This window comes from Anopheles coustani, chromosome 3, assembly GCF_943734705.1.
Source record: "Anopheles coustani chromosome 3, idAnoCousDA_361_x.2, whole genome shotgun sequence".
NCBI classification, from domain to species: Eukaryota; Metazoa; Arthropoda; class Insecta; order Diptera; family Culicidae; genus Anopheles; species Anopheles coustani.
The window spans coordinates 33935819-33959474 of record NC_071288.1 but is presented as its reverse complement, the minus strand read 5'-3'; the positions used below and the strand labels follow the sequence as shown (position 1 = coordinate 33959474).

Here is a 23656-nt window from a genome sequence, read left to right as displayed (position 1 = left end):
TGATAATGGATGGGTGTGGGCAATAATAAAAACATGTTATTTGGGGGAAAAAAAGGTGGAATGTACCGTAAACCGCGGCTGCCCCGCAGTCACATTCCATCCCTGTTCGTGTACTGCACCAGGGCGTTCCCGTACCGCTGAAGGGACTCCTTGCCTGCAAAACAAATCCTTCCGGCCACTCCCGTCAGCTCGAAGGGGGGCTCCCGCCATTGCCAGCACGGCATTCCCAGGTGGACAACATTTTTAAAATGATTTCCAACTCTTGCCTCGTTCTGGTATTTTTGTTTGCTTTTTCCGTCGATCCTCCACGCCTATTCCGGGGGGCTTCCAGTTGCTTGCTTCCCGTCGGAAGCGGCACCAATTCTTGGCCGTTCCAGCCACCCATCCATCCCTCGTCTCCGACTGGTAGCTAAGGCTGTTCTCTCGGCAGTTTCCATGCCGGTTTTGCGGACGCGGTTGCATGATCATTTCTCTTTTTTCTCGACGCAATCGTGCTGCGCCGGTGCTGGTGGGTTTTCTTTCTTTTTCGAGCGGCGTTTTTCGGGACCCAAGCGACGCGCCTCTCTCCACTGGCCAGTGTGGAGTGATCGATAGGGGGAGTGGAGGGGAGGGGGAGGGACAAGCCTTTTTTTCGCGATCGTCTTTAGCCCGAAATCGTCAGCCACCGAGCAGAAAACCGGTCGCGGAACCCGCGATGCGGTGGAATAAGCCTGCGAGATTTGGAAGTCAAGCCTCTCCCGGGGGAGGAGGGTCTGTATTTTTGGGGTTTTTTTTTTACTGGTGGAAAAAGATCGTCATCGTTGTTTTTTTCCTTGCTATTTGTCTGTTCTCTTCGGTTGACTACAGACTTTGTTGGTTCGAGCGGTGTTCGAGTTCGGGGAAAGCAACCCATTGGATGGGCTCGGGGATTCGAAAGAATTTCGAAAAGGGTGTGCAAATGTGCAGGATTTTTGGAAGAAATTTCGCGACTGACTGAGGATGATGATCCCGAGATTGGCTCATATTTAGCGCCTGCTGTTGAACATAACGCATACTCTGTAAACAACAGGGGGAATCACCAAAGATCACCATCGGCATTTTTTGTTGTTGCGCGTGTCGGAAGAGTTATCTTGTGGATCGCAAAGTGCGTCCTCCGCAACGCCGACTAAACAAACTGCACTCACGAATTCCACCTTTTTTTTGCATGGCGGTGCACATTGTCTCCGATCGGATCAAACTTCCAACCCCCCCGGAGGAGCTGCGGACCAGCACCAACCTGCGTGCACTAACAGTTGTCGGAATGCTTTCGTCAGCACCAACGTACGCCCACGTGGACACGGCTCGAGTACACGGGCCCGAATCGAGTAACAACCGGTCGTGGCGTTGAGCCGATCCTGCCCCTCCTGCCGCTGTTGTCGTTGTTATTGTTGCTGCTACGTTGTACTTAGCGCTGGCAGATATGCGTTTGGCAAGCAAGCAATGGCAACCGGGCGCGACATTAGATCGATCGCATTCCGCGGTTGTCGCGGTCTGCGTGCCGCGATCGGGTGCGAACGAATCCCGTGTGATTTTGCCGTCGTTAAGGTTTACTACAGGGGCACACGTCCACACATTAACACAGATACACACACACACATACACCTCCTGTGTGATCAGAAGAGTAACTTCAGTATCATTTGATCGGTATCATATTATTTTGCTCCTTACTCTTATCGCCAGATAATTTGCACGTACGCACCTAGTGTCGACACTACCAGTACACGCCTCTACTGATCAATGGATCCACTAACCACAAAAACACATCAGCACTCATTTGCGATGCATTTGAAACAGGTGGAACTCTCTGGTAATAGCGAAGGCAGACTTAAATTACATTCAATAATCAACCATCAACTCCGAGTGAAACCTCGGGAACCTTCAAGCCAGCAACTTAACTTGTTTATTGACTTGGTTTGGAAAACAATTTGTCTTCTTTACACTTGCTTTTTTCTCATCATCATTTTTTGTAACTTTGATTTAAGGTTTTATTCTTTCTCCATCACTTTTGCACCTCTGAAATACACTGGCGTATTTTCGTGACGTTTCTTATCACATCCCAGTTCACAACCAATTCCCCCAGTCAGCATGTAACGCTTCAGTGCTGGGGCGTAACGCACTCATTCGCCCGACTAACACCCGTACACTACCAGTATGGCTTCAATTAGAAGCGAAAATCACATTCGCAGATCCTTTCTCTATAAGAGAGCTGCTGTTCTTCGTTGCCTGTTGAACACTGGTTTCGGATAAAACGATGATGAACTACCAAAGCTCTCTGTGAGTGACTCTGTAGTACACCTCTTAGGTTAGGAAGTAGTATTTTTGGATGGTTCTCGTTGGAATCAACAAAAAACGAAGAGTGTACCACTCGCCACAGCAAGAGTATCCTCCCAAAACCGAACCGAGCGGACGAAAAGTACCTCCGTTTCGACCGAGCGCTAAAATGAAACTGAAAGCGAACGATATTCAGCGGGAATGTTGTTCTGTTGTTTTGTGGCGTCCCCACTTCGCCACCCGCAGACTCCCGCTCCACAGCCGTTGCGCTGTAGGCTTCTCGCGGTCTCTCTCTCTTTCTCTCTGCCCCCGGACACGGTATTCGAAGCCGCCACCGCTGCTTCCCTCACACTACTCCGCTGGGCTTTTGGTTGGAGCCTTCGCCTCTTGTAAGTTACCTTCGGCCCCACCACGGAGGTAACCGTTGGAGCTTCGGTTGGAGCCTTCCACACCGCGGGGTTGGTTGGTATTCATTCGTTCAGCGTCGTGTGTTCATTCTCTGTACCGGTTCGTGCCTGGTGCGTCCACACTCTCCGTGTAGTCTCACGCACCAGCATCTTGGTCGCCAAATTTTTGGAGCGGTCCGCAGTTTTAAAATAAAATTTCCACCACTTGCACAAACGAACCGGGAACCTAGATGTCACGGAAAGGTCCGAGCAAGAGGGCATTTCTTTGCCAAAAGGATTTATTTTTAACCTTCACGGCTTTGTATGTCTGCTTTTAATAGCCATTTAGTGCGTCATTTGTATGCCACTTTCACGTACCGATGGGCTTTTCTGGGATGGTTACGTTGGGACTTTACTCCTGCAAGCTGGGGTCTAGAGTTAGGACCGGTCTTTTTTTGCGGTTATCGGAGAAATTTACGAATTTGCGTAAAACACTAGTTTAGCACACGTGTATTTTTTTTTGCCTTCTCGTGTTATCCATTTGTTTTATGTTGTTCACCGTCCCGACGTCGGGCTGAGAGTACCGCTAAAGTCCCCCCTCCCCAATGAATATGTCGTCAATTATTACATCATTAACGAGCCCGAAGAGGTAATTTAAAAGCATTTGCTTAGTTTATCTACAAATTGATCGCTCGTTAACACCAAAACGGCTCCGCCAGGCCCGGGGCGAGTTATTTCGCCCCATGTTGTTGTTCGATGGACATGTTAAGTCTTACGTTGGTACGATTTCCATTTCCATCCGGAAACACCGATAACGTCGTGTTACCAAAAGTGCCCGCCCGATGATGCAAGTGCTGTTGACAGAAGATAAAAAAAAACATTTCAAGTATATCCAATTACTCATCACTTCCTTGGTGCGCTGTTTATTAGGTGCGTTTTGGGGCGGAAAAAAAACTTGCCCCCGAACCTTCATTTTGCGAAACACGGTGCGGTGTTTCCCCTTTTTGTTTTTGTTCTCCAAAGTTCCTCTCGAAAGACACTCCCCGGAGTGTATCTGTAAACACGCCGTCGTTGCTTACGATCGTGACATTTAACGGCGTCCTTTGGCTTCGATGGCTTGACTACCGGGCACGCTTGGTTCCTTGCCTGACCGGTCTTCACCCTTTTTTTAGAAACGAGCGATGTTACTTTCGGGCGGGTAATTAAGCGGCAAAAACCTTCCTTCCCCTGCTGAATCCACCCTTTTTCGCTGCTCGGGCCGAGTATCTGCAGACAGGTGTTGGCCGATCGGTAAAAACCGCTCCAGATATGCTTACCAACCCTCGAACCGGTTCATCGCTCGAGAATCACACCGTTCGCCCTACGCTCCCTGGTCATAAGTCCTCCGAATTATGCTAATGCGGTGGCGCTGTGTTCAAATATCTTCGCCGATCGAAATAGAGACGCTGCGGGAGATTGTTTCGTATGCTTGCATCAAGATCAAGACCGTTTGGAGCACCGTTCCACCTGCCCTCCTGCGAGGGGCGTTCAAAGGCGAACGATTTAATTACTCAACAACCTCTCCATTACCTTACCCACGATATCCCATGAGGTTCATCCTTGCATTGCCTTTGCCCTCGCAACATCACCATATGATGAGGCTATCTTTTTCCGCGGTCGCGATCATCGGTTTGATTTCAGTTTGCGCCCGCGAATTCCACCTCGCAGCGATATGGTGCTTCGATGCGAAAGGGCATCTTATGGAGGGCAGTTGTGCATAGCAGCATAGCAATCTCGAGGCTCTCCCCGTCAATGCTAGCTATCTCTCTCTCTCTCTCTTCCTTCGCTATTGATGATCGAGAGATCGTTTAATTGATTCACATCGCACGTGCAATTAGTGTGATCATTGGGGGTAAATGGGTATGATTTATGAACACATTACACACCGGATCGGGTTGGTTTTGTAGGATTATAGAAAGCGGTACTTGAGCTCTAGGACGTGGGAATACATGTTTTGTGGCATTCATCAATTAATCTTTTGTGATGATTATGATTTCATCAGTTCAGCTTTTACTTTGTTGTTTGTGTATGTTAAATAATTTTCAACTAAACCTCTGCGTTTGTATGCATTTGCGAAGTCGTCGGCGCATGTAGCAAATTTTACGAATTCGGATCAGAACCGCAACGTAATTGTCACATTTCCGTATGTCGTTTGCTTTCTTTGGAGACACATCTAGATGAGTTATCGTACCCTAGCCCATCTCTACTGATTACTAACGACTACCGTTTAACATCCGTGGCCCACACGTAAAATATGTCAAACAATGGCCGGTAACAGCACGATGATAATAAACACAATGGGCGGGCAGTACTGATAAGTTGTACGATTAGTCGTCGATTACTAGCAGCCGGAACTTACTAAGCGAACCGGTAATTGACGAAACAAAACACGGGCGCTAAGTTTGGCCAATTAGTGAGCGTAGTTACTATATGAAAAGCAAATCCCATAACAATTTTATGGGAATGCTTTATAAATCGTTCAACCCTTATGTACAACGTTTGGCTGGAAGTTAATGGAAATCATTTGAAAAATGAATACAGTGGGGAGTTGTTTCCTCGGATGCAGGGAAGATTTTTCGCATTTCATCCACCAAGCCCGGACTGGTTGCACTTGTATGTAAATTTAGAAAAAAGCACTAGCACAACCTGCTACTCGCAACTGACTAATTACTTCACAGCACAACAAAACCTCTCGCCGACCAAGCGAAGCGTTAGTTTGCCGACTCGGGCGCATTTGCGTAGCGTAGTTTGTTCATTATTGAAGTAGAACGTGGTCATTTGTCTTGCTTCGACGGCGCTAATCGTTTGTTCAATCGGGTTTGTCACGATAAGGATGAGTAGGTACCGTTTTTTTCTTTGATACGAGCGAACATCCCGTCATCTCCAAGTGTTTCACTGGAGAGCTGGCCCTAGACGACGAACCTCACCGGCCGGGGGCAATGGAGGCGCACGGTAGCGTGATGTATGTTCTTTTTAGTAGAAACCTTTTTTTAGTTGTTTTTTGTTTCTAACATACTTATCTCTTATGTAACTGCTCTCGTGAAGGGCTCCCGATGGGTGGCCTCCGAGAAAAGCCTGTGCTCTATTCTAAAGAGCTAGAACTAATGGGTCGAGCAAATCCTCCCGTTACCCACCGCACCACCCATCCGAAGGTGCAATAAAATTTTATGACATAAAAAGGTACTTACACAGAGCCAGTTTCCTCACCTTGCCCGCGCAATGCCGGTTTCCAGCCCGGAGCCCGGACTTGGGTTCGTCGCTTGTTTACGTGAGTGAGTCTTTCGATAGTAGCGTTTAAAAGCGCGGTAGCTGGGTCGTTAAAATCACAGTTCACAACAGATTCACAGTATTCCACTTCATCGTACATATACACACACACACACACACGCACGTATCCAGAAATGATCCGAGCAGTACGATAAAATGAAACGAATAAAATCACTTAACGTTAATTGTTCCAAACTTTTCCGCTTGAAATTAAAAAAAATAACCTGTATGTCCGGTCGGGACAACGATCGATCATAAACTGACTGGCTCGGTTCGGTGATCCGTGCCCGGGTCCCTGTGTAACGTGCCGGACGGTTCCGGGTGGATTCCGGTCGTGGAGTTCGACAAGCAAATGAAAAGCAAAAAAAAGGGCCTCGAGAGATATACTGAAAACCTTTTACTAGCTAGGGCCCCACCCCCTCCGCCGAGAAGTGACAGAACGGGGATCGGCCGGTATGTAACGTGTGTGACGGTTTTCGGCCCAGAAACGAAGCCGGGCCAACAAACGTCAACAGTTAGCGTCGGCGAAAAATCAGACATCCGCCCAGAGCGGGAGGAAGAGAGCCGCAGAGGTCCTAAAGCAAACGAAACCGAGCTAAATATAAGTGTGTGCACAAAGAGGTAGCAAATTACCTGGGTGTGCAGCCAGACCAGAGAGGGATGTGCAAGGCCCACACGGTGGGTTGTCATTCTTTTCTCGCTGGAAAAAACGCTGACAAAGCGTCACAGCGTGACTCAAAGAAGCTGTTTGTTTTTCTCTTTTCCCCCCTCGAGCGAACAAACTGATAACAAATTTAACATTGAAAAACCACCTACATACACTGGGCGATTGTCAATCCCTGAAGGAATGTTGCGCAATTGCCCCACAACGGTTTGAACCGAGAGGGTGCGGAAAACTATTTTTAATGTCGTAGGTGGGTGGCGGAAATAGTTGATAACGTTGGCGAGGCGTTTATCTCCTTCACCTTAAAGGAAGTGGCGCAATTGGGATAGTTCGTCTAACCAAACGCTCAGGCTATGAGTCAATATATCTCGATACCTCTTGAACACTCCCTGTGGAAAAGGCTTCGAGCGGGGATTTGTACTATGTGTGGATAAGTTATCTTCAAGGTAACCCATTGCCCTTCGATGCCGAACGTCGACCGGAGGGACCGGTGCTAACTGGATCCTTGGGGCTTGTGGCGTAAATAGGTGTATGTCTTGCGTAATATTGAGCCGTCCGTTTAGGGAAAGGCAATAAAACGTTGATGGTTCGGAACCGTGAAGTACACGGTTTCGGTTATGGACATCGTTTGTCGATAAATTGTAAAAGTATCAGGAAGTATATTTGTCGAGAGAAAAATATCAAAGAGGTTCCTTTTTGCGAAAGAAAATTTAAAAACTTTTCGTCTCAATACCAGTCAGTCGTGTGTTGGAAAAGGGAAACAATTACAAGGCACCACCCTTGCAAGCAAAGATCGAGTAAGATCGAGTAAGATCGAGTGTCCTTAAGAGTGAATTTCTCCGTCAGTTCGGCGGGTATCACGTGGTGTGGTACCTGTCCGTCAATAACTCCGCGCTGCTGTCGATCAGCTTCACGGTCGGCCACGGTCAACACACGTTGTAGCTCCAAAAATGAAATAAAAGCGCGAATGAGGTTAAAGGGGCTAAGGGTTACCGAAAGGGAACAGCAGCGCCGTAAGTATGATGGATGGTGTTTTTGGGGCGGGTTTTGGATTATTCGAGTCAAGTGCTCTCCGAGTCTCAAGAGTTAGCGGATCGCGTTGACGTCACCTTTAGCGTCCGGCGGTTGCGTGCGCGAGAGTTCCGAAGGAATAAATAAACCTAAGCCCCGGAGGCTAGCGGGCGAAGGTAGCTGAAGTAATTAGCCAGCAGTACACGGTAGGATCATTAACCAAACAAAAAATAGAATGCAAAAATCAGGGAAGGAAGGCTTCACGGATGGCATTTATATTTTTTGGGACAAAATTAGTGATTCCCCCGTGCGCGCGCGCTCACGCTCGTGTTCCGATGGTTTTGCTCGCGTGCAACTTGTGTGTGTGTGTGACCAGGTGTCCTTGGACGACTAATGAGAATACCGTGCGTCTCTGTGTGTCTGTATTTCTGTGTCTGCCTAGAGGAAGATAGAATCGATCCGAGATGAATTAAACATCGACGAATAAAAAAAAACATACGAAGAATATAGTCCCATTAACTACCTCTAGATCCAGATCCAATCGGTTCTGCCTCGCGAGGGCAACCGCAAACAAAAGAACAGCATAAACAAAAACAAAATTTTACACCCAAAAAAAAAACCCTCCGAATTCTTTCTGCAGCTAATGATCCTTTTGGCTATGCCGGAGACACGCCGTTTTTCGAATCGATCGGTCGCGGTTTTGTGTGTTTCCTTCGTTGCTTCCCCCAGTTCGAATAAACCCTACTCGGGTTGGGCGAAATTTGGTTTCGAGGCGGTCGCGCTCGCGCACGTCGGTTTTCGCCGGCCGGCCGGAGAAATCGTTTCTCAAAGTTTCCAAACGTTATGTTTCCATCAAATCAAATCGTAATCGAAACCGGCTTACACACGCGGACAATGCAGAAGGTGGTGTGCTTCCCTCGTGGACGGAGACTATCTTCTTACCACTAGGGTGTGTGATCTCCCCTTTTTTTCCTGTAAGCGATGGCAAATGGAGAACATATTTTGGCTACCGAATTGAGCCTTTTCTTTGGTGTTTAGTCCTGCAAATCATGATTTTTTTACGTACCGACACATGAAACCCGTATAAAGACGAACCAAAAGCCGAGCGATCGAGCATTCCTTCCTTTTCTATATGTTTTTTGAAGCAAAACCTTGCAGATCGTAATCAAATACGCTGCAAGCAAGATGTTGTGCACCTTAAATTGTGTTTTCTTTGTGATTTTCCGCACGTTCTAAGTCCTGACAGTTAGCTCGATCGGTAGCTCGTGCCCCCGTGGTTTGGATTTGGTCAACGGTAGAATGCACCTTTTTTTCGTTTCTGCCCTGATTGCATCCAAAGCCCGAGGGACCAGCAACAGATTGTTCGCGAGCCATGCGTGTATGCTAATGCGGTTCGCTAATGTATGATTATGTTGTTTCCCTTTCGGGCATTTAAGGTGTTTGGTGTGCTTTCGTTTTGCGTTTTTTTTTTTTGTTACCGTTCGCTTGGCTGCCGGGCTTTGGCACTTATGTTTTGTTTTTGGTTTTCTTCATCGTATCCTCAGAAATCATTAAATTTGCATTAAAATGATAGTGGACCAACAAGCCGGGCACAAGAACCGGACAACATTAAAATCTTCTCCACCCGATCGCAGGTTCTTTTCCCGGTCTCCCTGCCTCCCTCCCTCCCTCCCTGCTGTCAAACTTGACAGGTTGTGGTGAAAAATGTGGGCTTAAAATGGATTTTTGGGCAGCTCCCCCTTTGTTTTTCGCCATTTCGCTTTATCGCGTGCCATCCACGGCCAGGGGCAGCATTCTTCACCGTTCGTCGTCGTCGTCGTCGCCACCGTTGGTTCTGGTTCGCCCGGCGTTCTACGCTTCGGAGATCTCGTCCTGCAACTTTCCACCAGGTTTGTCGGCCGAGCGGAAGAAAACAGAACGGAAAGCTAACCCCGCCGTCGGGAAAGAAGAACAAATTAACCGAAGTATTGTGGACGGACGAGGCTGCTGGGGCAAAAGGATTGAGCGCGTGGAATTCGGTATTCGCGGGGAACCAGAAATCGAATCGAAAGCAAAACAAAAACACAAAACCAAAATTTCATCCATTCCGGATTTCATTTCTGGTTCTCTGGTGCTGATGGGTGTCGTGCTGAGGGGAAGGGATTGGGGTTGGAGGATGCAGGCAGTAGTCCTTTTTTACCATCCCCTGCCTACCCCGCCCGGGCCTGCTAATAAACGACATTCCGGGAATCTCCTGCTTACCAATTCGCGCCTCAGCGCGTTTATTGTCGTCTTCGTGTCCGTGGTGGAGATTCAAAACGAAAGACAAAAACGTAAAGTCCTGTCCGGGGCCGAGCTCCTCCCCGAGCGAGCAAAGACGGGTTTTCGGTCCACCTGGCCACATCTGGTGTCGCCGAAGCCAGCGAAAGAAGGAAGGTGCACACCGAGATCAACCCAAACACACGGCCATCATCGAGCAAGACGATTCTTTTGGGTTCATTTGTTCGTTTTTCCCTTTCGCCAAAAGCTACGCCCAAACGCGGATTGTTTGTTTCATATTTATGAGTCGTCCCCACGTCCCAGCAAAAGGAGGTAGTATCTTCACCGACCAGCACAGTGACATAAATATCCAACCATCCCGTCGTCACCACCATGGGCTGGGCGGCTTCGGGTGGGGAACAGAAGCCTTCAGCTCATCCCCCATAAAGAACAAAGCAATCGCGAAGACAGGATCTTTCTTTTTAAACTGCCATCATCTGTTTGTTGTTGTGGATCATTTTGCGGTGTTTGGGTTTCAGATTACCACGTCGTACAATTTTGCATGATAGCCATCTCTGATTTCAAGGGGTTTATTCAGTTCATTTTTTTTAATCTCTAGCAATCGATATTCTAGGTTTTTACTAAAGAAGAAATAACAACCCTATATTTGCTGCATTTCAGTTTTTTTGGAGAACCTTTAGTCAAAAATATGGATAATTTCCGCATGATCTTGACCCCGTGTTTGTGGCATTTTGTCGAGCGTGGTGGTGAACTCCAGACTACACCGAAAAATCCACCTACAGTCGCGGCCGGTCACGAGTCCTCCGTGGCCAAATAAAATAAAATAAATTAAAATATACTCACTTAGTATGCGAAGCGTTATGCAGCGTCTGCAAATGCTTGTCCACTATATCGCTCGTGTATGTGTGTGTGTGTGTTTGTATTTGGGTATCACGGCTTTTGTTTTGGTTTGGGGCTTTTGAGGGTCAGTCTGCGTTATCAGCGATCTTGAAGAGTCCAACAACCGTAAAGCAAGGAGCTTTCGTTTTGATTTGGTGGAAAAAAAACATGAAGAACAAAAAAATACAGTTAACACAAAAAATTGTTAGCAAAACCTGCAAGCAGATAGGGACGAGTTTAGCTCGTTAGAATAGATAAAAGAACGTTTTAAGACCCAACCTTGCTTTGATATTTGTGTGTGTGTTAAAACTGCACGAAAAATGACATCATTTTCGCGTACAGGAGTCCAAAAATAGGAGCATGACCGAAAAGTTGCTCGTAAAGAATTTTATGTCGGCCCGCAAACATTCCAGCCGTGGTGTACGCCCGATCGGTATCGGGTGTCGTGGTTGTTTACCTGGGAAGCGTGACTCACCTTCCCGAAATTAATGGCGACAGCCAAAAACCAGGCAAAGGAATCTTCCCGCACTTAGTAGACTGTTTCATGAATTTTTGTTTGTGTTTTAAAAGTCGCGTACCAGCGTGTCGGCAAAGCGCTTAAGATGATCGTATCGTTTTCAGAGTGCAGACGAATTCGTTTTTACCGATGCCACATTGATGCACGTCGCATCCGTGCGTGCCATTGCACCAAAAGTGCAGCTAAATGGCAGATATACTATATGCAACCGTCGTGCGAGCGAAGGTGCGAATTGTTTTGTCACACACGGACCATTTCGGGGGCACATTAAGGTCGGCCAATTTGGCGGCCAACAGCAGCAGCCAGCCAACCGTTTGTGTGGGAGTGTGCATTCGGCGAGTGCAATCGCAAATGCAGTGCACGGACATTCTTTCTTGTTTGTCTCCTCGATTCCCCTTTCTACTCCATGCCACACCACCAAGTGGTGCTCTAAGGCACAAGTTTTCATCCACTAGCACCGGGCGAACCACCGGTTGCTCCCCTTTCCGCAAAGTTGTTGACATCGGCGCATCGTCAACCATCTTCCAAGTGATGAGAACCACGCGGCATTGATTCAATGCAAATCGACCGCAGAGCGTTCCAGAGGCAATCAAAAAATATCCAACTCGCCGGGACGTCTCGGTTTTACGACGGCACGTTCGGAGACGGAGCTGTGTGCGGTGTGCTGGTTTTTCGGACATAAACACAATATTACCACACGCCGTGGTGCCGAAGGTGATCTACTCGTCTCGATCGTTCGTACCGGAGTCAACGAACGGTTTCGATGCCATTTCCGGCTGCGAGTTTTGTCAAAATTGGCTCGTCCCGATGCGCGGGACGATCTATCGGAGCCAATTAGTGGCTGGGAAAACGGTGTTCGGTGATGGCGATTGACATTTTTATTCTGACCGCAAGATGCAACATTGAGGAACGTATTATATGACCGGGGGTTTTGTGCCAAAAATGTTTCTCCAGTCAATACCCACGAAAATGCAACAAGATTGTAAAACATTGAAAAGAGAATGAGAAAGTGGTTTCAGTTTTTCAAAGTGCACTTTTTATATAATTTTTTTTATTTTTATTCAGAAAACATTGCTTGGTTTTCATGTGTTTGTATACAATCAATATAAAACAGACAATCAAACAGCTTCAGGAACAAGATGACTTGTAATGTGATGTGGAAATAAAGTAACTCCTTATTGCTCGTACATTTTTCTATTCAACACTCACCCGTTTCATCAAATGGGTATAACACAATTTTTCTGTAAAATCAATGTTCACCGCCTTTCATGCAGCGTAATTTCCAACCATCATCCAACTTGTTCTGTAAAACCTCGGCAAGGCAAAGACTAAGTTCTTGGTATACCTTGGTTCACGTCCCATTTCAACTTAGAGTCACTTGATAAATAAAAGCATGATTCATGACGGGACTTTGAAAGTGAGAAATACATGTATATCAGTTAAAGAATCAAAACATATAATCTACAACTCAATAGTGGACCAGATGAAAATTTCATCGCAAGTATATCTTTCAAAATTATACAGAAGTATATACATCATTACTCTGCCAATGCTAGGACAACTATGACGCAAACGTGTTGTTTGAGCTCACTATAATTCGTGAATAATAGTACAACCTTGGACACGCGTCCAGTTCCAAGGGTCCTCGCTGGCCATAGCCACTTTATGGGCGGGTTTAATTTGTTTTTATGAGCAAGGCAAGGGTTTGTCCAAGTTCCGTCCGAACGGAAGGAAGTCGTTTAGTAGGTGTGCAGAGTGTTTAAACATTGCGTACAGGGTGAAACCCCCCGTTACCGTTGTTGGGTAGCTCAAGGGCTATGCTCCGCTCGTCGTATGGAGCGGCTTAGAAGTGAGTTGCTTGAGACGTTCCTTTGACCACCTTAACATTTGCTACTAAGTAGTGTCTGTGCGTTTGCCCTTCGCGAGGTGTTTAAATTCCTTTTCCTTAGGCCTGAGAGAGGTGTGAAACCGATGATCAATCATCATGGTCATGGGTAAACGGGAGAGGCGTTAGGAATGAGTCTTTCGTTTTCTATTCCCCCAATGCACTGAACAATATGTGCTAGAGGTGCGTCGACAACATTGTGTAACTCGAACGGTCGGCCGATCTGGGCGAATCGATAGCGTAATTCTGGCGAAAAGGCCTTCGGGTAGAACGTTAAGTGGGGCATCGGGGGAGAAGAAAGTCTATTAGCATATTTGAATAATTGCTGGTGGTGAGAAAAACAAATCTCTTGGAAACGCCTTGCCATGTTCGTGATGTATTACCTTGATGGCACAGTGAAACTGGGACATCATTATAATGCACCGCAGTAATTTCAAGCCAAACGACCTTCAGGCAACAATAGCTCGCGTGTGATGCAATAGGTTCTAATTGGCCCGTATTTTCTCTATTTTAACCTACTCCCAACAGGTCCCGGCAAGCCGGCCATCTTTAGCGCCCAGACGGCTGGATCGGGTACCGTGCCGGAGCTGCCCCAGGATACGGACAACTTTAGCGAGATCGACCTGAACGCCACGAGCGAAACGCAGACGCCGTCGCGCTCGCAACCGATCGAGTACAATCCGCTGCAGGACTTGGAGGAGTCTGACGGAAGAGAGGCGTCCGGAGGACTGGACGGTACTGGCGATCCCGCGTCCAGCGCCGCTGCCACGTCCTACCTTCAGCAGACGTCCGTACTGACCGCCCAGTTCGCCGCTCAGCTGCCGAACGTCGCGTCAACGGTATTTTCGACCTTCAGCCGGGTCATCAAGGGCAACTCACCGGCACCGCCGACCGCTTCGAGCGAGCATCATCAGCATCAGCCGTCGTACGGTGGTGCGTACGATTCGCAGCACGAATTCCTTAATACACCCCACCATCCGTACGGTGGACCGGCACCTCCGTCCGCGGCATCTTTAATCAATACATCCGCATTCGGACCATCGTCTTCCTCGTTCGCCCATTCCGGTGCGGATCAGCAGCTGCAGGCCGAATCGCTACCGGCGGCCCCACCACCGACATTCTACAACCCGGAACAGGTACCATCGGCCGTAGCATCCACCGTACCGCCTCCTCCGTCGACAGGTGGAGGACTTGCGAACAGCTATCGGTTGGGTGGAAGCAAGAAGAAAACGTACGCGCACATACCCGGTTTGAGTACCACGGCGAGTCAGCCCGTGGGTGGATTTTTGCCACCAGTCACACCACAGAACGCGCCCGTAGTGCCGCATCCGTTTGCGCCACCATTGCCACCAGCTGACGCACCACAGGCAAACCAAGGGTCAGCGTTTTCGTTTCCAACGGACCATAACAACCTTTTTCCCGTTGCCCAACAACCGGGCTTTGGTCGAGAGGAACCACCACAACCATCGTCATCATCCGCTGATTCGAAGGGAAAGTCCTCGCTTTTCGGATATATTCCGACGAACATATTTGACAAACTTCCGAAACCTAGTTTTGGAAGTGACGTGAAGAAAGAAGAAGTACCTCAGTTCCCGCCCCAAGGAGCACCATCGATCGTTGATCAGTTTGCAGAACTAAACGTCACTTCGGGACCACCACTCGGAGTCACCACACCGTCGTTCACTACACCATTCGTAGGAGGTCCACCGCCTTTAGCGGTATCCCCGCCACAGTCGGCAAGTTCGCTGTTTACACCGAGCGTCCCAGAGCCGAGTGTTGCCGTAGAGCAGCCGGTGCAACCATTCGCCTCTAGTCCCGTTCAACAAGCATCGCAATCACCACCAACATTCTACTCGCCAGGGCAAATACCGACCGTTCCGAACGCGCCACCTACGGGCACTAGCGCATCCAAGGGTAACCCATACAGTGCGGCTAGGCGAGCACCGGGTGGTCGGTACAAGAATCCACTTGCACCGTTGCCAGCACCGACGGCTGGACCGGTTTTCCTACCGAATCAGTTACCTCCAACCGCGTCGCAAACGCAACAGCTAAAGGCAAATTCATCCGAACCCTTCGGAACCAGCGTTGCCCAGGAGCTTCCTACAGCTCCTCCGAGCATTTTTACGCCAGCGCAACAGCCACCGGTAACGATTTTTAATCCACTTGAATCGACGGTAGGCACTTCGATTCTACAACCGACTGGGAGTACCGAAAGTGCTCCGGTTGACAATCTCGTACCTGTCCAGCAGAACCCCCTTCCGTCACCGTTTGTACCAACGTTTGGTGGATCGTTTGCTCCAGCCGGATCGAATAACCAATCGTTTGCTCCTCCCCCTGTGTCGATCTTCAACCCGGCAGCTTCAGCTCAAAGCGATCAAGGTTCATCGAATGTGGATGTGAACGCATCGTTGGTTGCTGAAGGTGATCCGACTCCGATTTCGACCCAATCGAATCTACAGGAAACGGTTGCAGCTCCATCACAGAGTCAGCAAGTATCAGCTGCAGCTCCTGCACCGGCACCGGCTGATAATCCTTGGCAGGCGCAGTACAACTCGTTCAACATCCCGAGCAGCGCAGGTGCTTCCCAAGCCGCGCAACACAGCACAACCGCACCGGTGCGCGTAGATTTCCCACAATCGAACGCGTCTACGAACGGTAGCGGTGGTTTCACGCAGTTCCTCGATACGGACGCACCATCCGGTGGCTCCAAACCTATCGTCGATAGTCGATCACGGTCGAGCGAGAACGTACTCTCGCCTCCACCCAGACCCAACTCGAACTTGAGTGAACCGTCCACCATTTTTCCCGGGTTTGTTCCACCGGCGGATATTTTCCGATCCCATACGGACTCATCGACGACCGGGGGTGTGACGGACGTGTTCCAGCAGCTCGTAGCCACCCAGCATCACCCTCCCCAGGGACAAGAAGCTCAGAGTGTACCTAGCGCACAGGACAGTAACGGAAACCGGAATCCGGCCGACTTTTTCACCGGCACCGGTTTGTCGCTAGCCCCTAGCCTTACGGGGACACAGCTGGAGGAGTCACAAAAGAACGCGAATTTATTTTTACCGTCCACCCAGCAGCAAGTCGCGTCGCACAAAACACCGGAACCAGCGCCAGCTATAAATCCAACCGATTTCTTCAACAGCAACACCGTCGTTACCGAAAGCACCATCAAAACGGGGCAGAACGTTTCTTCTGTGCCGCTTTTTAGCTTTTTCGGTGGCCCGCCCGCCGAGACGGGAACTGCTGCTCCAGCCAGCCAGTCGACCCAGGAACCGAAGAACCACGTGAACGAGGTAAAGGAAGAGACCGACACGGGTATTCAACCGCCCGGAGCACCATCTACCATATCGAACGTTAGTAGTTTTAGTAACGTAAACGATCGGTTTTCGGAGTACGACGGTGAAGGTGGTGAGTTAGACCCACCGGCAACCCCGGTGCCGATCTTTAGTAGCGACAATCTGTTCAACTTCAAAGCGTCCGCCTATCAGGACGGTGGATTTTACTCGCTTAACGCCGGACAGCACGGGCTCGACGCGAACGACGGTAACAGCAGCATGGCGGCGATGGCCACGACGAGTGTCGGTGCACCGGATACGACCAACACCACGGCCGGCGGAACGTCGATAGCTGAATCGGGCAGCACCAATATCGCCTACCGGCCGACGTACAATCACTGGTTCTACCGACGGGAAATTGAGGGAAAGGTAATGTGGTCGCCGTTTACGATGGCAGATTCGATGGCACTGGAAGATGGCTGGGTGCTCGCCAATGCTACCCCGCAGGTGGAAGTGGGAGAAGGAGAAGACCGTGACCCACCGGCACCGGTGATCGTGCACACCGACGGTGGCCGGTATGATGTGTCGATTCGGGAGCGCTTGCGGACGCCGGTCTATTGGAACGGTCCGTCGAATGAGGTGCGTCGATGCTCGTGGTTCTACAAGAACGTCGACTCACGGTTCGTGCCTTACGAGGAGGATGTTGCCGACATGCTGGAGCGTGAGTACAAGGAGGCTTCCACTTCCGGCGAGTGGCATCGGCGTGTGACCATCCCGAACGGGGAGACGGTTGTGTTTCACGGACCCTCGGTGATCGTACACTTCCTGCAGACACAGAACCCGGACACGTGGGGTAGTGGCAGCTCACCCGTACCATCGACGACCAATCGGCCGCGGGTGGTAAAACGCGGCATCGATGAATTCAACATCGACGACGACGAGCCGGAAAAGATAGATCACCTACTGTTCATGGTGCACGGTATTGGCGAGGCGTGCGATCTTCGCTTCCGGCGCGTGGAGGAAGTGGTCGACGAGTTCCGTAGCATCTCGGCCCAGCTCGTACAGAGCCACTACCGATCGTCGTTTGACCGGGGAGACGTTGGACGCGTCGAGATTCTACCAATCTCCTGGCACGACGATCTACACTCGCTCGAATCTGGTGTGGATGAGAAACTAAAGTCGATCACGCTCGATTCAATCCCGAAGCTACGCCACTTTACCAACGACACGCTGCTGGATGTCCTCTTCTACACCAGTCCCATGTTCTGCCAGAGCATCATCGATTCCGTGGGGAACTCGCTCAATCGCCTCTACACACTATTCTGCCAGCGTAACCCAACCTTTGATGGACGCGTGTCGCTGGCGGGCCATTCGCTCGGCTCCCTCATCCTGTTCGATTTGCTGTGCCATCAGAAGAAGGCAGAACCAAAACCCTCCACCGAGCCGGAGAATTCGGTAAGTAGCGCGCGGGAAACCCATGCAAAGGCAGAACTAATTCATTTGTTTATTTGTGTTTATTTTAGGAAAATCCAGATGGAGATTCGGTATCTCCACTACCGCATCATCACGCCCACGTGCACCATCGGCCACTGGTGCGCAAGTGCTCGCAGCAGATCAACTACGAGGTTGGTCCGGCCGGCACCGGGCAACCATACATCACCTACCCGCAGCTACTGTTCGAGCCGAAGATGTTCTTCGCTCTCGGTTCACCGATCGGCATGTTTGTCACCATCCGGGGCATCGATGCGCTCGGGCTCGACTTCAAGTTGCCAACGTGCGATGGGTTCTTTAACATCTTCCACCCGTACGATCCGGTCGCGTACCGCATCGAGGCACTGATCAACCCGGAGCTGAGCGGCCTCCGGCCCGTGCTCATTCCGCATCACAAGGGACGGAAGCGGATGCATCTGGAGCTGAAGGAGACAATGGTGCGTGTCAGCAACGATCTGAAGCAGCGCGTTTCGGACGTGTTCCGCAATACACTCGGCACGGTGTGGGCGCTGACGACCATGAGCTCCCGGCCGGATCCGAAGGCGATACAGAAGGAGGTCGACAAGGTGTTGGAGGATCAGCTGAAGTTCGAAACGGGCTCGGATGTGGCGGGCACCAGCGATGTGGACAGTGGCGAGACAAGTTTACCCCTCGGACGATTGAATCAGACGCGGCGTGTCGACTACGTCCTGCAGGAGGCACCGTTCGAGTTTATCAACGAGTATCTTTTTGCCTTAACTAGTCACGTGTGTTACTGGTGAGGACGAAGCGAACGAAAATGGGCTAAGTTAAACGCAAGGTAACGGGTATCCTTTTTGCTTTCCAGGGACTCGGAGGATACGATGCTCTTCGTGATGAAGGAGATCTACAGTAGTCTCGGTGTGCAGACGGACCATCAGGTGCCACAGCAATCGATGACAATCGAGCGACCGCTTGCCGGCACCAGCCCGGTTGCCTCGAGCTGTTCCATTAATAGCAACTTTAATCTCTTCCCACAAGCCAACAATCGATAGTGCGGAATCGCCTAGTGCCCCGGTGTTTGTCAGGAAGGAGCGGTTTTTATTCTGTTTTTGGTCGTGTACTATTAACGCCTACTTCTACTGGCTGCCTGCCGATCTTACTGAGTTTTAAATAGTTTCTAGGCGCTAAGTTTGAAGTTACGTGACGCAGTGTTGATCCGTGTTTGTTTAGTTAGTTGTGCTCCGCTTTGATGTGCCTGGTTTCTTAAACGAATCTAGTTTCCATTACACTACACGTCCTTAGTACCGGGCATGACACATGCCCTGTTATCAGTTTTGAGATGTATAATACAAGTTTAAAAAAATATATTTACAAACCAACGCACATTAAAGTACACGATCGCATGCGGTATATAAGAAAGAAAGGCTTGTTTGTGAGTAAATATAAACAGCTTACAATTTGACACCTTAGAAGTTAGAATAAGATAACAAGCTTTAGCGAAACCAATAAAATTGATTTAGTTAATCTGTAGTTAAACTTCTCAATATTATCCACCAGGCGATTGAAAGAATGATTTTGTCGCGGGAAAACACGAAGAAGGAATAGGCCAATTTGTCAAATTTGAGTCAATTTATTCTCTACAAACTGGACAACAACCGCCCGGTCCGCTTGGTACAAACATCATTGTTATCTCATTACATGAAATGATGAAGGCCACATACACACAAACGGGGTGACAAGGTTGATAGGCGAGATGATCGCTCTAGTGAACATCCGCAAAGCGTGTTTCAGCTTGCATTAAATTTTCAATTGTGCCGACTTTGTAACAACCTTGTCCCCGTAAAGCGCCACTATCGGATCGACCTCCTCCTTGACAAACTCCAACACTTGGTCCGCGGCCCGTCCGGTGAACGTTTTCGGGTCGAGGATGCTGTCGAGCTGCCCCAAGATGGGTGCAAAGTATGCGTCCGCCTTGATGCGATCGACCAGGTCGTTGTCCCGACCGTGCTGCTTGACCTGGGCACCCGCTTCGTGAGACAGGACGCGAATCTTCTCGTGGCACACTTGGCGATCGCCACCCGCCTTCACCATCGCCATGATGACGTTCTCGGTGGACATGAAAGGCAACTCCTGGGCAATGTTTCGCTCGATCACCTTCGGGTAGACGACCAAACCTTGCGAGATATTCAGCAGCGTCAGCAGGCACGCATCCGCCGACAGGAATGCCTCCGAAAGGGTCAACCGACGGTTGGCCGAATCGTCTAGCGTACGCTCGAGCCACTGGACGGCCAGTGTGTTGGCCGCGTTGGCTTGCAGCGTGATGAGGTGGCGGGCCAGTGCGCAGCAGCGTTCCGAGCGCATCGGATTCCGCTTGTACGGCATGGCGGAGCTACCGATCTGTGTCTGCTCGAACGGTTCCTCGAGCTCCTTGCGCGACGCTAGCAGGCGCAAATCGGAGCACATTTTATGCACCGTCGCACCGAGGCTGGCCAGTGCCGATACAATCTCGAGATCGACCTTGCGCGAGTACGTTTGCCCCGTGACGGCGTAGTAGCGCTCGAAACCGGCCAGTTTCGTGACGGTCGCGTCCAACTGGCGGACCTTATCACCATCGCCAGCGAACAACTGCAGGAAGGAAGCTTGCGTTCCGGTCGTTCCCTTGACGCCACGGAAACGCAAATTATCCCGACAAGCGCGGAGCGCTCGTTCGTCCATCAGTAAGTCCTGGACCCATAGCGAACAGCGTTTGCCAACCGTGGTTAGCTGAGCCGGCTGGAGGTGAGTGAAGCCGAGCGTGGGCAAATCGCGATGCTGCACAGCGAACTGGGACAGCTGCTTTATCACACCGACCAGCTTCGGGAGCAGCTGCTCGAGCGCCTCCTTCAGGATAAGCAAATCCGTGTTGTCGCCGACGAAGCACGAGGTCGCACCGAGGTGAATGATCGGGGCAGCGAGTGGACATTGCTTGGCAAACACGTGCACGTGTGCCATCACGTCGTGCCGGGTGAGGGCTTCCTCCTTTGCAGCCGCTTGGAAGTCGATGTCCTCGACGTGGCGCTCCATCTCCCGGATTTGCTCATCCGTAATGTCCAGCCCGAGTGACTAGTGGAACGGTAGGAAATCCGATGATACAATTACCGTGACAAGGACAACATAACGTAAGTACCTACCTTTTCGGCCTTTGCTAGAAGGATCCATAGTTTGCGCCAGGTGGAAAACTTGTGCTGATCACTGAACAGGTACTGCATTTCCTTGCTGGCATAGCGGGTGCTCAGCGGAGACCGGTATCCACGAAACTCTGCATTCAATTCGGCCATCCTCGTGTTTGGAGTGCTTGTGCTCTGTCGATGGGAAACAAACTGTTCATAAAACGAAAGGGATCTTCGGTAAGCAACCGTGTCGTTCGATTTACGTTGGGGCACTGTTGGTAACAAGATCGTCCTACTTGCAATCAATCTGATAATCCCACGAGGTTTCGGTTTTTTACACTGTTGTTTGTTGTTTACCACTCGTCACTGATAAGAGCCGATGGATGTGCGTTTTGATTCACCAATACAACATCTCTTCTTGACAGCTGGCAGTAGAGATGGGGCCTTCAACGTGCACCTAACTAGATCCATGGTGGAGCATCGAAGTAGCTAGTTCCGATTTGATTTAAATATTGTTGTAACGGAAAATTCACCATTTGTATTTTGGAAAACGATATGTGATTATGCACGGAGTTGGATTTTTTTTTTTCATACTCCTCAATATTTAAATCAGTTAATGTAAAACGCAAATTCGATTGATAAGTGATAATTTTACGTTGTCTATATCTGTTCCACGTGGTACTTCCTTTTACGATACCCCACGTGGTGCTAGCGCAAAGCCGGTTTTATGTGAAAATTAAATAATAGTCTTTAACTATTGTCCACATCGTAAAAACAAATAATGTTGCTTAAAATTTAAGGAAAAATTAAATTCTATCAACGTACAAAGAGTGGCTAAAACCTCCTAAAGGAGGTAAATGCTAAAACATTGTTCACATACGTATGCTTTTATGATACATATCGTTCCGACTTTTCGAAATGTTATAATTACTCAGCACAATAGTTTAAGAATAGCGTTACCTCCAACCAAGCATAACACCGTGCGTTAGGATAACGTTAATTTTTAATTTCGTTTACTTGTGAAACAAAATAGTTATTGTATGAATGTAATTTGAAGTTAGGTCACAGCCTCCAAAGTTCCTTACAACATGTGCCTGGTGTGATCTTGTACCGGTAGTACCCTCATGTTGCAAAAGGGTAACCTTAAACAAGGGCAGGATAAATTGTAGTCGATCTTGACCCTTGCCAAGGTAAAAAGGAAGTACCATCAGAATAAATGGATACGCCCAAAAGAAACATGATACGTTCTCCACAAGAAAATGGGTTTCATGGTTGACAGGCAGAATATCTTTGTTCGAAAAAACCCCCATTTACGGAATTGGAATGTGCAAGAGAAATTTCAGTGAAGGTTGCGCATAGTGCTGACCGTGCCCGTCGGCGGTTCCAGAACATTGGTGTCTCGACGATCGCACGAAGCGGTTGTAACGCACGAATAAATTGTAACCAATCGTAACCGATCACGGCCAACACTAAGTCAAGGTCGTGATATCGAATTGTGATCCTCTGCATAGTTGGATCCGACCCGCAAGAGGCGCATAATGTTATCGTTGGTTGCACATCGAGCGTCTTAAGGCATGCATGGAGGAGTTTCTTGCTGAAGCACCATATTTTTTATGCGTTCACTTCCGCACTGACACGATCGGAGCGACGGTACGTTGCTGCTGTGTGGCGGGAAGGTTGACGCATTACGGTCAATGATCTATGCTACGACCGGTTTGGGCGTTAAGTGAAACATAAGGTGCGTAAAGAGAGATCTTTATGAGAGGAAAAAATAAAAAAGTTCCGAAGACCTATGTTTTCTGTTTCCGGTGCGTTTATTATTTAATTTAAAGTGCCAACAATAATTTTACGGACTGATGTTATCACCCTGAAAAGGGACGATCGGACGAAATTAATAAGGGCTATTGAATTTATTCAACAGCATACAATGCTTTATTCACAAAAGAAAAATACATTTTAACTAATATTTAACGCAATAAACAAAGATGAAAAATGGTAAAATCACTTCCTGATCCACATACGCTACGATCACTCTGCGATCATGAGGAATTGTGCGCGAACACAAGTAATAAAACAACCAGTCATTTTACTCGCCTGTGCTTCCAACTCGATTCCGTTTGCGGTGGGTTCGTCTTGAACTTGTCCTTGCCCGAGACGGCTGTCTTCCGCCCGAGGTCGCCACCTTCCGCATGTTCCTTCGCCCTCCGCTCCGTGGCTCCGTTGGCATGCTTTCGCTTTCTTTCAAGCAAGATGCACAAACAAACATACACACACACACACATGGTGGCTAAAGTCGTCGGCGGTGATCGTGTTTGGTACAATTACGCGGCCATGATGGCCATCGCGATGAGTCTATTGCCGGGCCTGCTAGTACATCGAGAGAACGTGGCACGCGGTCGCCTTATAGGTCAACAGCGGTATCGCTGGATGCTGCCACTGTCGAATTCTACCTGCATGTGCGAAAGGAGTTACTAGCTGAGCCGTACAACGTTGTTGGTTTTGGTGGATGGGGGAGGGGCAGTTTACTACATTATTTTCTCCTTCGCTGAACCACGCGCCGGGAGGGTTTATTTCATCA

At 49.2% G+C, this 23656-nt stretch overlaps 2 protein-coding genes across 3 annotated transcripts in view; one reads left to right on the top strand and one right to left on the bottom strand.

Moving 5' to 3' along the window:
* LOC131259767 (uncharacterized) overlaps window positions 1-19426 on the top strand; it is a 42425-nt gene extending 22999 nt beyond the window's left edge. Inside the window, exons 2-4 of the mRNA XM_058261350.1 lie at window positions 13725-17932; window positions 18001-18725; window positions 18795-19426. Of these exons, the coding sequence (XP_058117333.1) occupies window positions 13725-17932; window positions 18001-18725; window positions 18795-18981 (5120 nt within the window). The 3' untranslated portion in view covers window positions 18982-19426. The remainder of the gene's footprint in view (window positions 1-13724; window positions 17933-18000; window positions 18726-18794) is intronic.
* Window positions 19427-19577: 151 nt separating this feature from the next.
* Window positions 19578-23656, bottom strand: part of LOC131271470 (adenylosuccinate lyase) — a 331885-nt gene continuing 327806 nt past the window's right edge. The window contains exons 1-3 of one of the 2 annotated variants that reach the window (XM_058272910.1): window positions 21375-21438; window positions 21100-21294; window positions 19578-21031 (exon numbers count right to left, since the gene is read on the bottom strand). In XM_058272910.1, coding sequence (XP_058128893.1) covers window positions 19727-21031; window positions 21100-21246 — 1452 coding nt within the window. In that variant the 5' untranslated portion in view covers window positions 21247-21294; window positions 21375-21438 and the 3' untranslated portion in view covers window positions 19578-19726. Of the gene's footprint in view, window positions 21032-21099; window positions 21295-21374; window positions 21439-23656 lie in introns of those variants that run through there. The other variant, XM_058272911.1, reaches the window with a different exon arrangement.